The sequence below is a fragment of the Tiliqua scincoides genome, chromosome 9 (genome assembly GCF_035046505.1).
Source record: "Tiliqua scincoides isolate rTilSci1 chromosome 9, rTilSci1.hap2, whole genome shotgun sequence".
NCBI classification, from domain to species: domain Eukaryota; kingdom Metazoa; phylum Chordata; class Lepidosauria; order Squamata; family Scincidae; genus Tiliqua; species Tiliqua scincoides.
In genome coordinates, this window is record NC_089829.1 from 1,622,559 (window position 1) to 1,638,054 (window position 15,496).

The 15,496-nt window shown below is 50.3% G+C and overlaps 1 protein-coding gene across 2 annotated transcripts in view; it reads left to right on the forward strand.

Annotated features, from left to right (window-relative positions):
* Positions 1–15,496, forward strand: part of PADI2 (peptidyl arginine deiminase 2) — a 45,330-nt gene that overhangs the window by 15,698 nt on the left and 14,136 nt on the right. For both annotated transcript variants that reach the window (XM_066637107.1, XM_066637106.1), the window contains 8 exons: positions 110–293; positions 1,007–1,079; positions 3,337–3,398; positions 4,988–5,105; positions 5,878–6,003; positions 10,304–10,482; positions 14,322–14,425; positions 15,096–15,207. In XM_066637107.1, the coding sequence (XP_066493204.1) occupies positions 110–293; positions 1,007–1,079; positions 3,337–3,398; positions 4,988–5,105; positions 5,878–6,003; positions 10,304–10,482; positions 14,322–14,425; positions 15,096–15,207 (958 nt within the window). The remainder of the gene's footprint in view (positions 1–109; positions 294–1,006; positions 1,080–3,336; positions 3,399–4,987; positions 5,106–5,877; positions 6,004–10,303; positions 10,483–14,321; positions 14,426–15,095; positions 15,208–15,496) is intronic.

Consider the following 15,496-nt stretch of genomic DNA (forward strand, 5'->3'; position numbering starts at 1 on the left):
CCAGCAATGTCCTGGTTTGTAGCTCGGTCTCTTAGTTGCCAGCTTCAGGTTGCCTGTCTTTTCTCCAGCTGGTTCACAAACCTCCTTCCACCCCCTTTGCCCTTTACAGAGCAGCCCCTGCTGAGGCCTTAACATTTGGTGTGAAGCACTCGGATGGGGTTGAGGTGGATGTGGTCAGCCATGACCTATCGGAGGCAGCACCATCCAACGGTGGGAAGCGATGGCCGCTGGACCCCAAGACAATTCTGAGGATCCGAATGACCCAACCCAGCTCTGAAGCCAATGACAATAAAGTAAGATCTTGTGTTTCTTCTGCTCTGTGTTTCTGTAAGCAGAAGGGAGGCCAACTGCTTTCTAAGGAGAAAGTGCCAAAGGGCTTGTCATGCTTTTGTTATGTGACTTACAGACATGCAGGTTCTTCAAGATGGGTTGTGGAAGGCAAGAAGAGGGAGGAGCCTCCTTTTGGAGGCCGGACCATAGCCCAGTCCATGCAGAAAGTCCCAGGTCACCATCTCCAGGAAGGGTTGGGGAAGACCTTTCTCTGCTTGAGACCCTGGAGAGAGGCCAGCCTACTGCCTGAGGTGACCGCTTTGGCTGGCCTGGGCCCTAATGGTAGGAAGAACCGTTGCGTGGTAGCAGGAAAAAGCCAATCTCCAGTCCTTGGAACCCTGAAAGGCTTCCCCCCCAACATCAGTTCCAGTATCTTCCAGTGACACAACCTCCAGTGTCTTCCCACTCATGTTGTTTGCTGGCTCTGGCTGGAAATATCCAAAGCTGGCCAGGACAACAAATTTGTAGCACCCTTGAAGACTAAGCATTCCTGCCAAAGCTTTTGCTGACTATTGTGTTTTACTGCCACAGATTGACATGCCCCCCTTCCCTGAAAGCTGGCAAGGTTAGCATAGAGCAACTCTGATGCCAAGGGCACGCCATCTTGGGGGGTGTGGTCTTTCATTTCTGCTTTCCTGCATCCTGCAAAACATTAACACTAATCCACCCACACCAGGTCACTGTTGGCTATTATGGTGAGAATGGAGGACCCCCTATCGACCAAGCGGGCCTTTTCCTAACTGGCATCGGTAAGTGTGGAGTGCTTCTCCTCCCCTCCCCAGCTCTTTCCTAATACAAGAGACCCTGGAATCCTGTTTATCTTGCAAATTATTATGGACTCCTTTGGCAAAGAATCAGACAAGACCTCAGAGCTTTTCAGCTTTAGGACGTAGTTGGAGCTTCTGAATCTTCTTGGACAAGAGAGGAGACAAAAGCTGCCTCTTTGGCAGGGGCTCCCAACTGGATGTCTTCAATCCTCCTTCTTCAGATGAAATGAAGCTGTAAAGTCACAAGGAGAGATAGATGCCCTGGGCAGGCAGGCAAATGGCCGTAGCTGTTCCTTCGCAGCTGTTCTTATTTTCAGTCTCCCTAGCACGGTGGTTCCCAAACTTTTTGGCACTGCAATCCAGCTTGTCCTCTGTGGTGGGTCACGACACTCCTGCTGGTGCCAGAGGGAGCCCAAGGGAGCCTCTGGAGTGTTCCCCTCGGTCATGCCAGGTGCAGAGCCACTCTGTTGGCTCCTGCAGGCCTCGGAATGGCCCACAGTTGCCTCTGGTAGGCGCTGTCAGTTTTCGGAAGCAACCCACAGTTTTGTAACTCATGCTCTAGCAGATCCTGGCACACACTGGGGACCTCTGGGCACTGACAGATGATTGAGCAAATGTGCTCTGCTTCCTACGAATCCAGAACTGGCACAGTCTGGAATCGCCACAGCTAAGGCGAGGGTGGTGGGTGGTGGAGTAGCATCCATAACAATTTCTCAAGCTGACGAGAGCTGGGATTAGAGAACTCCAAAAGCCCGTTCAGCCGCCTTTTTCACAAGCAGACCAGGGTGACTGCAGCCCTCAGCTATGGGCTGTCCCCCACTCACCCCCAGTTAGTGACGTGTGTGGGGAGGTGGATTGCCTCTGAAAAGGGAGGTTCTGCTTAGCTGTGTCAGCTTAAAGATGCTGATGGACTCCTCATCCTTCATGAATTTGTCTAATCATCTTTACAACCATCCGAGCTTGTGCCAATGAATTCCATGATCTTGTTCCCCTGTTCAGGGTTTGGCAGGTTGCTGTGACTAGGATTCTGTACAAGTCTGCAGGGGAAGCTGTAACTGCTTTTCCCCCTGAGAAGACTAGCACTTTCAGAACCCCTCTAAGTGGTGGTCTCTGAATTCCTGGCAGCTTCTAGAAGAACCACCTGGTGTTGCTGGTGTAATATGTGCATAGCTTCCTTTTCCATCTGTAAAGTGGGAGGCTAGTGCCGCTTCTCTCCGCTCCAGCTGCGCCTCCCATGAAACCATAGCTGGCTGCGTTGTTCCTGCCGTCGCCCAGGCAGCAGCAAAACAGCTTTCCAGCAATGCTGGGATTGTCTCACGTGATAGACCCAAATGCAGTTGAGAAACTCAATCGCTTCCCTCCTCTGGTGGGTGTGGAAGGAGTGGGATTGGGACTCAAGCTGGCGAAAACTTCCCTTAAAAACCGGGTGCTGGCCCAGTTTCCCTGCTCTGCTGTGGTTGACCCTTGAACTGGCACACAAACTCTGTAATCTGGACAAAGCGGTCACTGGACTGGGGGTGGGGAAGAGATATAGCTTATAGTCTTGTTCTTAACTTTAAAGAAACTCAGCTTGGAAAAGGCCTGAGGCAGGCTGTGTGCATCTGTGCATTTCCACTTAGTGGCACCTGGTCTGTGGAACTCCCTGCCACTGTTGGGCAGGGTTAGCTTCCTCTTTGGCAATATTCCATTGCTTTTAATTCTGGTATCCTTTTAAAGTCCTTTTTCAGGAGATGATATTGCTACTGTTGAATAATTATATTTCAACTGTGTTGCGTGCTAGCAACTTTGAACAGTCTCCTGTTTGGAGGGGGAGAGCAGGTTTTAATAGGTAAAAATAGGTAAAAAATTAAAGAGAACAAGTCAGAGTACACAGGGAATGTGAGTGAAGGGGGAGAGTGCTGTACCAAATCATACCACCATTCCTTTTTCAGTGATGTGTTGCCCTTCCATTAATGGGGATTTATTGACATATGTGTTGCCCTGTCAAAGAGGACAGAGTCCCTACCTTGGGTGAGGGGATTATAGTCTAAAATTTCACAACTGGAAGATAACAAAGGAAGGAGAGAGAGATGGAGGAAGAATAGGTATTTAGGATTTTGGTTCTATGTACTGAGGCTGTGTTACCCTCGGAGAATGGGGGCGAAGGGGTTGTGCCAAAGACTCCATAGAGAAAGTGGGGAACGGTTTGCCAGAAGACGGGTGGCATCACAGGACTGACTGGCCCTGCTTGTCCTCCTAGTGATTTCATTGGACGTCGACGCAGACCGTGATGGGGTCGTGGAGAAGAACAACCCGCGAAAGGTAACTCCTGCCTGCAAAGTTTGCTAAGCTGCAGGGAAGTTTGGCACGGTTGAAGGAGGGCATGGGGAGCACCCCAGTGTGGAGTCCTTGCTCACTCCTCCAAGGGTGCTCCTTTAGAACGGCTCCCCACGTGGGAGCTGAGAATACTTAGGCACTTCCCACCCTTTGGGAGTGATTTGAAAATGCCTTCTGTTCACTGGAGTCTCTGTGACTTGCCAGTTAAATGGATAACGTTTGTGGGATGTGTGAAGTTGCTTATCTCGGTCACCCTGCAGTTAAGATAGGGACATGTGCAGGTAGAACCAACAGCCAGTGGACAGGATCCTGCTGGAAACTTGGGCACCTACAGGTGGCCTGCCATCTCCCAAAGTTGGTGGTGGTCAGGTGACAAACAGGCCATCTCTTCCCCCCCCCCACCCCTAAGTGGTTTTTCATCCACAGATTCAGAGTGTTAGAATGTTTTATTTGTGAAATGTGTTGCCTGCCACACACGTGCACACACACAGCATTAAGGCTAGGAAGACTTTCCTATCAGCCCTTCAAGAGGGCAGGCGGGTGGGGGAGAAGAGACAAAGTGAGCTGGGTGAGCACTTTGAGCCTGCAAGGTACTGAAACTGCCGGAAAAAATCCCCTACTTGGAAAAGGCTGGAACATTCTGTACGAAAGGGATGCCGGCCGCTCTTCAGCCCCCATACATGATTTGGCGCCGAAGCGTCCCCTCCCCAGCGTTCCTCCAGGCTCCCCTGCTGAGCCGATGATCCCTTGGCTCCCTCTGACGGAGGCTGGGAAATGCAGCTCCTGGGCCCTAGAGACTGTCCTTGTGGGAGCTGCTGCCTCCTCCAAGACGCACCCAGCAGCTCCCCACACCTCTTCATGTTTGGGTTCGGCCATCCAGCTGATGGCACTTGGTGTTTGTGGCAGTGCTGGGGGCTCACTCTGAGCCTTGGTGATTTGGACCCGACTCTGGAAAGCCCAGCTCCTCAACTCCCCGTCCGTGGGGCAGCAGCATTCAATTCATCAGTCTGTTGTTAGGTGAATGGATTTCAGATGTTTCAATTGGTCTGTTATGGCTTTGATAATATGTCAGAAAGCCCGGCTGGTGTATTGCTTAAAAGGTTTTGCTTCAACGGAGACTTTTTGAAATGCTGCTGCACCTTCACTCTGGCTCCTAACTTTGGCAGTTGTCCTGATCAGCATTGGAGGAGTCCCTGAGTGAACCATTCTGGATGGAGGGATTGAGGCAGATGCAAGTATTGGGGGGGGGGGGGGAAATGTAGCTGGATAGAACGTCTGATTCAGTGCTAAGAACCCATTCAGACGAGGTTAGTTTCCAAGGCGCTCGTGTTATGCCGCCTCTTCCAGCATTGAACAGTAGGACTCTGCATGGCATCGAGAGTGTGAGAAAATATCTCGCTTCACATGCACGTCGCCTGCAAACCAACTCAAGCAATATTATGTCTCCTCAAGTGCAAATGATCCTGCTTTACCCGGGCATTAGCCCTGCTTCCCAGAGGGTCAGGATTTCCAAGAACAAGCAACCCCCCTCCCCTTTGCCCTGCGTGCTGAACTCTGTGGTGTTGCAATTCCAGGCAACATGGACATGGGGTCCAGATGGACAGGGTGCCATCCTGCTGGTGAACTGTGACAAGGAGAACCCGTTCATCGGGGTGGAGGACTGTCAGGATGAGAGAGTCTTCTGCAAGGAAGGTATGCAACATCTGTCTCCCTACCATCTATGAATTCAGAGAGCCCACTGAACAGAAACCCCCTTTCCAGACAGAACAGTCAGGGTCCCAGGTTGAAATGCGTGTGGAGACCACCAAGAACAGTTTCAGTGGCACAGGGGTCTGCCGCAGGGGAACATCTTACTGCCTTGCCTCTAGCATTACACCGAGTGCTCAATCAGTTCAACTGGTCCCTCTCAACAGAAAGCAGGAGCTTCAGGGTGGGCTAAAGGCAGGCCACCATCATCCCACAGTGCATAATTAATCTGTGGAATTCCTTGCCACAAGATGTGGTGATGGCTTGAATGGGGGATTAGGCCATAGAGGTCCAGAGGCCTGTCACTGGCTGCTATCACAAGAGTATGTCTTCAGTTCCTGCTTGTGGGCTTTCCAGTAGGACCTCAGGTTGGCCACTGTGGGAATTAGGATGTTGGAGTAGGTAGCCCTTGGGTCTGATTGTGTGTGTGTGGGGGGGTCTTCTCATGGTCTTCACTGGGCCCTGGTGGGGTTTCATCTGGCTGCAACAAAGATTGATAGAAGGGGGGGGTTGGAGTGACACCCACTGTGCCACCTTCATTGATCCTTCTTGTATCAGCAGCAGGGTGGAGGGATTGGCTCAGTTCTATAAGGACTTCAAAAGTCCAGCTTCCTGCTCCCTTTCAAAGTGTTTTCTGCAGCTGCATCTCTGAATCCAAAGCCCTGATGCATTTTTTCCTCCTCTCTCTATCCTCTTTCCTGGGCATTCACCCCTGCAGACTTGGAGGACATGTCCCGCATGATCTTGAGAACAAGGGGCCCCGAGAGGCTCCCCTCTGGATATGAAATGGTTCTCTACATTCCTATATCTGATTCCGACAAAGTAGGAGTCTTTTACTTGCAGAGTAAGTCTCTCTCTCTCTCTCTCTCTCCTCTCCTCTCGTGTGTCACGAACTATGTTCCTAACCCTGGGTCTGCCCCAAACTTGTCAGGCTGCCCCTTTTTTCCTCCTCTCTCTCTTGCTCTGACATTTGCTGTGAACCACAAGTACAGCTAATGGAGGGGAGGGGGAAATGAAGCTGCAACAGCAGCAGCGGTAAAGTCATCAGCAGGGATACTCAGGTGCTCTCTTCGAAACCCTTTTTCAAAGAACCTGAACTGAGAAGAAGCCTCAGGCTCAGCAAGAGGCAAACTGAGAAATGCGTCTAGTCATCTTTCACAAGGGCTAACTGATCATCTCTTGTTATACTCGGGGCACAATCCTAACCCCTTAAGGGCAATGCAGCTCCGAGGTGAGGGAACAAACCTTCCCTGACTTTGAGGAGGCCTCCCTGAGCGACACCCAACTGCAGGATGCAGCACACGTCCCATTGGCACCTCTATGCCAGTGCAGGAAAGCACTGACGAAAGGGGTTAGGATTGCGCCCTAAGACTGCAATCCTAACCACACTTTCCTGAGAGTCAGCCCCATTGAACAAAATAGGACTTACTTCTGAGTAGACCTGGTTAGGCTTGTGCCCTTAGGCTACAATCCTATGTACATCTACCTGTGAGTAAATCCCACTGAACATGTGGCTGTGATGGGGAGGTCAAGATGAGTTCCAGCTCTTCCACATTTTCTGCTCCTGCACTGCTGCCAGCCTGTTCTGTAGCAAGATCCAGATTGCATCACTGGTCGATAGCATTATAGAGTGCTGGACCAGGCAGCTCAGGCCACGATGCTTACTACGTGTCCTGTCCTCAGGCTAGTCACTCTCCCATTCTGTCTAACCTAACTTGCAGGGTTGTTTTGAGGCTAAAAGGGGAGGGACCCTCTGTGCCACTCTGAACGCCTTCTTGGGAGTGTTGGGGATACAGACTGGCTAAAGGAAACACTTGCTGGGTCAAGAGGCGACACCCTGACAGGGGAATTCTGCCTGCCTGTGGCTTCTTACTGTAGCCTTCTCCCCTGCCCATCAGAACCCCCACCCTACTCTCATGGCAGATGTGCCCCCACTTTGTTGTCAGATGAGCTGAGCTCAGAGAGAACAGGTCAGAGTCATGGGGCACAATTCTGCCCCCATCCAAGGACTGAGCAGGAGGTTGTCTGTTTGGGCAGGAGGTCTGGTCTAGAGGGCTGAGCCTTCGTTTGCCTGAAGATAACATCCGAAGGTCGCCAGTTCGAGGCCACCGGCACCGTGCGACCTTGAAGCAGCTGACAAGCTGAGCCGAGTTATTCCATCTGCTCTGAGTGTGGGAGGATGGAGGCCAGATCAGAAACATCTGAATTGTTGTAGCTCTTGAAAGATAGAGCCTTCTTTCAATTGTAAAAATCCCTACGGGGATTTAAATTAGCCTGCCTATGTAAACTGCCTTGAATAAAGTCTGAGGAGAAATCTGAGGACCTAGAAAGGTATAGGTATAGGACCTAGAAAGGTATATAAATACCTGTATTATTATTATTATTATTATTATTATTATTATTATTATTCCTAAGTTGGCCCCTCTAGCCCAGTGTCATCAGCACAGATGGCAGCAGCTGTCTCAGGTTCCAGACAAGTTATTTCCCTGCCCTACCTGGCGGTGCTGTCAGGAACTGAATCTGAGCCCTTCTGCAGGCGAAGTCGGAACGGCCCTCTTCAACACATCCCGTGTTCTTTCTGCCTGGGGAAGGCATTTCCCTGTGCTAGGACCCCACAGGGTGAGGGGCTCTGCTCATGCAAGTTCTGCTTTCCCCTGTCAGGGGAACAACCAGTGTCCCCTTCTGGTCTGTTCCTGTCCTTTTTAACTGCCCACCCCAAGCATGTGTTGCCTTTATTCCAGCACCTGCAGCTTATTTGTCTTGATGGCCAGTTTAAAAATAAACAGCTTTGGGTCTGATGAGTGGTCAGAACAGGCCCCGCAGGCTTCCACATTCCAGGCTACTAATGGGTGTCCAGAAAGGGCCATTGCAGTCAGAGCTGGCCAGGGACCCGGGCTAGTCACTTGGCTGTGAGCTCTCTCAATCAGGAGTGATTCTCTGTTGGCTCTTGGGGAGCCAGCCAAGCCTGGTGGGCCACTGGAGGAGAGGGCCTGATGCTTTGATTTTCTGAGCAGTGGGTGAAGGCAGGGGGTAAATTGAGCCAGCTTTCCAGGGCTCTTAGAGACCCCAGGAAAGGAGGAAGCAGGAGGTGTACAGCAAAGTCAAAAGGGACACAGTAAAATCCACAAAGTGGGACATCTTCTTGACTCAGGCTCCCTCTCTTGACATTGGCACAACCGGCCCCCACTTCTGGATTCCCACCGCCATTTCCCTGAATGGATGAAGGGTCACGTCTAGGTGGCTGCTCAAGGAACCTTTGCAAACTCTCCTTCTTATTTCCTTGCTCTTCAGATACTTACGGATTAATGCAGGCAATTGCTCTGGGTGATGGTCAGCATTTATGGCTGTGTCTCTGAATTTTTGGACACATAACACTTGTCTCTCAACATGCGCCATAAGGGGAGACACCCTGGCCTAGGGGCAGAGTGAAAACTCTGCATGTGGAACATATCTGGAAGCATCCCTGGCCAAATGTTTGCAGCTGCTTCCTATGGAGTCTGACCCTTCTGTCTGTGTCAGCACTGACTGGCAGCAGCTCTTTCCAGGGTCCCAGACAAAGAAAGGTCTTTCCCAGCCCTACCTGAAGATGCTGCTAGGCAGGGTTTGAACCTGGGACCCTGCATGTAAGGCAGGGACAGCTCAGCCCTGTCCTACTCGCTCACACACTCACTCTTAATGAACAGCTGAAATGAGCCCTTGGTCCAGCCATGAGCGCTTGGTTCTTACTGGAGCACTGAGGGGCTCTATCCTCTGGCTGTGCCCGCTGCGAACTCCTGCCTTGTTTTACAAAAGCAACATGACACCCAGAGGGCACGTCCTGAGGGGACTGCAGCCATTACACCATCTCTCTGTTTGGCTTCCTTAATCCCCCTCTCTGTCTTCCTCAGTGCTTGTTGTGCCATTCCAGCTGCTTGTAAAACTGCACTGTGATAACATGAAGGCTTTTGGGGTCGTCAGAAGCAAGGGTGGGTTGGCATTGTTGCTGCAAGGGAACCTTCAGCAAAACGAAAGCGTCCTGGCCTTTGAAAAGGCCAGAGAGCGTCCTCTTTGGGAGGGGGACATGCCATCACTCCTGCAGCATGGGAAGGGCTGGGCCCTCAGCGGCAGAGTGTGGAGGGAGTGTCATCTTTGCTCTGTATCTTATAAAATCTCTTGGCGTCCTTGTGATAAGAAATCCAGCACTCAGAAGGGGAACAAATGGCACTGCTGGCCCTTGCAACATTTCCCGAGTCTCAGTTTCCCTTTTTTAAAGTTGCAGTCATTGTAAACTCCCAGGTTGATTTCCTAGGGACTCTGCCTAGTGTGTTTGCTTTCCCCCACTTGAGAAAATAGATGGTATTTATATTAATCCCTGTAATGTATAGAAGTCCCAGAATCCTCTTCTCTTGGTTCGCTTTGATGCAAGGTGTTGCTTTCTCGTTTGGGTCAGGCCCTGCCCTCGAAGCTGCATTTCAAAATATCATTTTAGTTTTTCACGAGGGCATCAGTATTTTGTCCAAGGACCAGTGGCTCCACTTCTGTTAAGGGCCTCAGAGGCTGGAGGAAAGTCTAGATTTTTCCTCAGCCAGGGCACTAGATGCTGTTCCCCTGGATCGGGTGGCGGTGCCCAGGCTCTGACTGCTGAGCATCCTGGTTTTGGAGCCAGCCTCTCAATTAACACATTGATTGGCTGCTGTGGGGCAGGCGGCCAGTTTTCCCTTCACCTCAATACATGTCCTGATTACAGGATATGCAGGTGTCTCTCGGAGGAGCGGGTGGGAGCCATTTGCTTCTAGGAGGGGAAGGTAGCCCGGCTTTTCATGCTTACCTGCTCTCTAGTAGATGGAGCCTGGCTGCCATTCTCATTGCCAAGGGAAGAGCTGCCTACTCATGTCCATATTGTTCCACTTGCCCTGTCGCCCTATCAGTATGAAAAGGCAGTGCATTGATTTCCTCCCAGAGAAGCGAAAGGCGCCCTTTGGAGGATATTTGCTGGGCTGCACTCAGGAACTTGTGGAGCTGAGGCATTAAGGATGCGTGGCTGGGTCTGTGCATTAGCTGGCAGAGCTTGCAAGTGGTATCCTTGAGTCCCTCATTTGCCTTTTGCCCCAAAGAGCAGGAAGGCTACTGAAATGGAGACTTGCCTCCTCTCTTTCTCCTCGCAGATCCGTTCTTCGGCCAACGCTACATCCATGTCCTGGGCCGAAGGAAGCTCTACCATGTTGTGAAGTACACAGGGGGCTCTGCAGAGCTGGAGTTCTTTGTGGAGGGCCTCCGCTTCCCTGATGAAAGCTTTAATGGGCTTGTCACAGTCCACGTCAGCCTGCTGGAGGCACTGGCCGAGGTATGGTGGTTGCAGGAGAAGAGGGTGACATGGAGGATGCTGGGAGTGGTGCTTGCTGAGCAGCGCCTTGGATAGTACAAGTCATGCGTCTGTGGGTTGTTAGACTTGCAGTTCAGGGCCAGGTTGAACCGGGAAGGAAAAGGCTTCCAGGGAGAGAGCTGTGTTAGTCTGTTGCAGCAACACAACCAACAGTCTTGTGTGACTTCTTAAATACTGACAAATGTATCCGTTCATACACTTTGGTGGTCTCCAGCCATCAGATGTGTGAAGCCCGAGAACATAAGAATTCCTCTGCGGGCTCAGGTCAAATGTCCAGCCTTCTGTTTCCTGCAGTGGCCCACTGGTTGCCCCTGGGAAGCCCACAAGGAGGAGAGAAAGACACGTCCCTTTTCTGCCTCTGGGTATTCAGGGGGTAGCACATAGCCATAATGACTAGTAGCCCTTGATAAACACGTCGTCCTCTGCAAATTTTGCCATCCAGGCTAGTTGCCTTTTCCACGTCTTGTGGCAGTAAGTGATGTGCGAGAAGGAGAAAAACTCCCCCATGCATCATTTTGCAAGCTCCACTCATGTCCCCCTTAGTCTTAACACCCCTAAATGTTGCAGCACTTCCTCATAAAGATGATTTTTACTCAGCTGGCAGGTTCACATGTGTGCGAGTGTAGAGAAAATTAAATGGACACAGTGAGGTCAAATGGCTACACAGGGCAAGAAGCTTGGCCTGTAACAATTCTTCATTAAGGCCTGCAAGAGAGCCTGATTACTGCAACAAGACACGGTGCAGTCTTCGTAGCTGTGCCCAGTATGCTCTCCCTCTATTCTCCTAGCTCAGTTGTTCTCAAACTTTTTAGCACCACTAGAAGTGATGTCATTAACCTGGAAGTGATGTCATGGCCAGAAGTGACAACAAGTAGAAAATTTTTTAACATGTCCTGTTCAGCAAAATCAAATCAAATAAAGTAAGTAAATTAAAAGTTTACAAGTTTAAAAATTTATTTAAAATAAAGAACTCCCCTAACACTCCCAAGCCATTGCTAATCTGTTTTAAAAAAGTCTCCTCAAACATTCCAAAGGCTGCAATCCTGTCAACTCTTACCCAGGAGTAAGCCCTATTGTATTGGCAACCTTCAGTCTCGAAAGACTATGGTATCGCGCTCTGAAAGGTGGTTCTGGCACAGCATCTAGTGTGGCTGAAAAGGCCAATCCGGGAGTGACAATCCCTTCCACACCGGGAGCAAGTGCAGTCTGTCCCTGGTCTGTCTCCCTGGCTATGGGCCTTCCTTCTTTGCCTCTTAGCCTCAGACTGTTGGCCAAGTGTCTCTTCAAACTGGGAAAGGCCATGCTGCACAGCCTGCCTCCAAGCGGGCCACTCAGAGGCCAGGGTTTCCCACCTGTTGAGGTCCACTCCTAAGGCCTTCAGATCCCTCTTGCAGATGTCCTTGTATGGCAGCTGTGGTCTACCTGTAGGGCGCTTTCCTTGCACGAGTTCTCCATAGAGGAGATCCTTTGGGATCCGGCCACCATCCATTCTCACAACATGACCGAGCCAACGCAGGCGTCTGTTTCAGCGGTGCATATATGCTAGGGATTCCAGCTCATTCCAGGACTGTGTTGTTTGGAACTTTGTCCTGCCAGGTGATGCCGAGGATGCGTCGGAGGCAGCACATGTGGAAAGCGCTCGGTTTCCTCTCCTGTTGTGAGCGAAGAGTCCATGACTCGCTGCAGTATTGACTATCATTGTTAAAAGCGTAGACACAGTAGTCTGTTAAAATGATAGATCTGTCATGTCTCCCCCCACGCAGTCCCATACCATGGGAGCAGCAAGTCTAATGTATTAAAAATTAGATCGCGATCGACGTATTGAGCACCCCTGCCCTAGTGGGTCCCAACCCACAGTTTGAGGAACACTGTGCTCGTCGGTTCTGCTGCCCAGTGCCAGGCCTCCCCCTCCCTGGCAACTGCCGTGAGGTAACCGCAGAAGGAGCTGCTGGCCTTGCAGCCTGACACTTCGCTTCAGGAGTCTGAGGTGTCAGCTGCCATTTGGCAGGTGACGTTTCCTTCCAGGTTTCCTCCCTTTGTTTGCTCTTCAGCAGCCAGTGGCCTCCTCTGAACTGAACGTGGGCCTCACTCTCTTTTGGGGCTTCTGGGCAAAGGAGGCCCATTTTGGATGGAGTCGGGTGATCTTCTTGGGTTCCCTCCCCACTCCTGAAGTGCTGCACGTGACTTGGGGATTTGTGTGGGGGGAGCCTGGTGGTGTATAAAAATACGACATCTACTGGAATTCTGCTGATTTGGCTGCACGTGTCCAGTGGACATGCATCCCACCCTCTGCTTCCTTGGCCCCCCTGGCCCACATAAGAACAGCCCCACTGGATCAGGCCATAGGCCCATCTAGTCCAGCTTCCTGTATCTCACAGCGGCCCACCAAATGCCCTAGGGAGCACACCAGATAACAAGAGACCTCATCCTGGTGCCTTGCCTTGCATCTGGCATTCTGACATAACCCATTTCTAAAATCAGGAGGTTGCGCATACACATCATGGCTTGTACCCCATAATGGATTTTTCCTCCAGAAACTTGTCCAATCCCCTTTTAAAGGCATCCAGGCCAGATGCCGTCACCATATCCTGCGGCAAGGAGTTCCACAGACCAAACGCACGCTGAGTAAAGAAATATTTTCTTTTGTCTGCCCTAACCCGCCCAACACTCAATTTTAGTGGATGTCCCCTGGTTCTGGTATTATGTGAGAGTGTAAAGAGCATCTCCCTATCCACTCTGTCCATCCCCTTCATAATTTTGTATGTCTCAATCATGTCCCCCCTCAGGCGTCTCTTTTCTAGGCTGAAGAGGCCCAAATGCCTTAGCCTTTCCTCATAAGGAAGGTGCCCCAGCCCAGTAATCATCTTAGTTGCTCTTTTGCACCTTTTCCATTTCCACTATGTCTTTTTTGAGATGCAGCGACCAGAACTGGACACAATACTCCAGGTGTGGCCTTACCATCGATTTGTACAACGGCATTATAATACTAGCCGTTTTGTTCTCAATACCCTGTTCCATGGCCGGTTTCCTCAATACCAATACCTCAATACTGGTTTCCTCAATACCACCTGTTCCATGGCTGGTTTTCTTACCTGCACTGACCTTGCACCTCCCCTCACAAAGCTGCGCTGTTGGTCATTGTCTTATTGCAGACTTTTTAAGCTGGAATTACTTTGTGTTTTTCACATAGGGCTGCAATGTTTATCACCAATCATTGATCAATACCGTATTGATTGATTTTAAAAGGTTTAAAAGAGAAAGTGGGGAAGGAAATATGATTTATTATTTTTACAATTTTTATCCTGCCTTTCTCCTTGAAGAGCACTAAAGGCAGCTATGATTATTTCATTTTATCTTTATTTCATTTAATGATTATTTTATTTACATACACCAAAGCTTAGTTACAGCAACAGAGAATGAGGATTAAGCAGGCTTCCCCAGATACATCCCCTATATGTATGGGGAGTTGCCTACACCAGAGGGTGCTGCACATGTGGCTGTCTAGTTCAGTCTAGCAGCCAGAATTGAACATGTGAATAAACTAAACTAAGCTGGAACATGACCACTTAACTGGTCAGGATCAGGCTTTCGCATATTTTCCCTCCAAATAGTTGACTGGTGTAATTCTTGCTTCCTTCTCCCCAACCTATTTTTCTTCCTTTTTTATCAAGGCTCCGCCCTTGCAGCTATGCATAATATCTGTTGGATTTGGGGCCCCAGTATGTTCACACCACCTAAGATACTCTGCTCATGCTTTTTAAAAAAGTAAAATGAATTGCCTGAAATGTGTTTCCCAACAGGAAATTCCACAGACACCAATTTTCACGGATACTGTAGTCTTCCGGGTTGCTCCATGGATCATGACCCCAAATACCTTGGCCCCGATCAGCGTGTTTGTGTGCAGGTATAGAGCCCACATGGGGAACAGAGGGCGCTCTGAGATCAAATGTTCAAGATTTATTTTTTTTAGGTTGAATTTTGAATTCTGAAAGATGGCTGAGTTTCAGGTTTTGTGCCTGCATTTTTTGGCAAACTGTTTGGAGAAGGAAGGCAGTCCAGGCACGGGGCAATACCTGGAGCTTTTGATGGATCACGGAAATAAGTGCTGGTTTATTTTTTAGCACCTGACAAAGTCCATGGGGGCAGATTGCTGCCCCAAAAAGCATAAGCCAAAACTTCATGGAAAAGATGATATAAAAGCTATATAAGAGGCAACAAGAAAGAAAGGGTAAAGATGTTTGAGAAAGCAGGGAATCTGTGGGGCTGTGGGAGGAAGCTCCAGGAGTTGGGGGTGGCATGAGGGAAAGAGAGAAAGAAGAGCCAAAAATACTGTCTTGTCTTGCCCAGCGGGCAGCACTTTTACTTGCCACCAACCCCTGTGCATGGAAAACTAATTCAGTTCCTCTGGGGGGGGGGGTTTGGCATGAGCTCACAGAGCAGAGGTTCCTCTCTCTATCTGGGAAATGCTCATGGGTGGTCTGAGAGCCCCCTGTGCCTAGCTTCTGACAGTCGGGAGGCCTTCTGCTGCAAAGCCCCTGTAGCTAATGCCATGGTTGTCCTTCCTCCCCTGTCAGCGTGAAGGACAATTACCTCTTCCTGAAGGAGATCAAGAATCTGGTGAGCAAAGCCAACTGCAACGTGAAGGTTTGTTCAGGATACATGAACCGTGGGGACCGGTGGATGCAGGTCAGTGGCTGCCTGGGATGCCAGTGGGTGCTAAGGGACGGAGTGAGAGCTTTGCAGAGGTTGGGGCTTGTGGATTGTCTGCCTTGGCAGGGGCTGGGATTCCATACTCTTGGGTGACCCCTTCCAACTCTGGTTCCGTGTGGGAGGTCCCAGCTCAGCCCCCTGCAGCTCTCTAGTCCACAAGGTCCTGGCTAACAGAGCATATTTTGTGAGCGTTCAATCTCGGGTTCAACCTCCCGTTAAGAACCACACATCCCTTCTTCTACAGAAGGTGCGCATGTGCCTATTT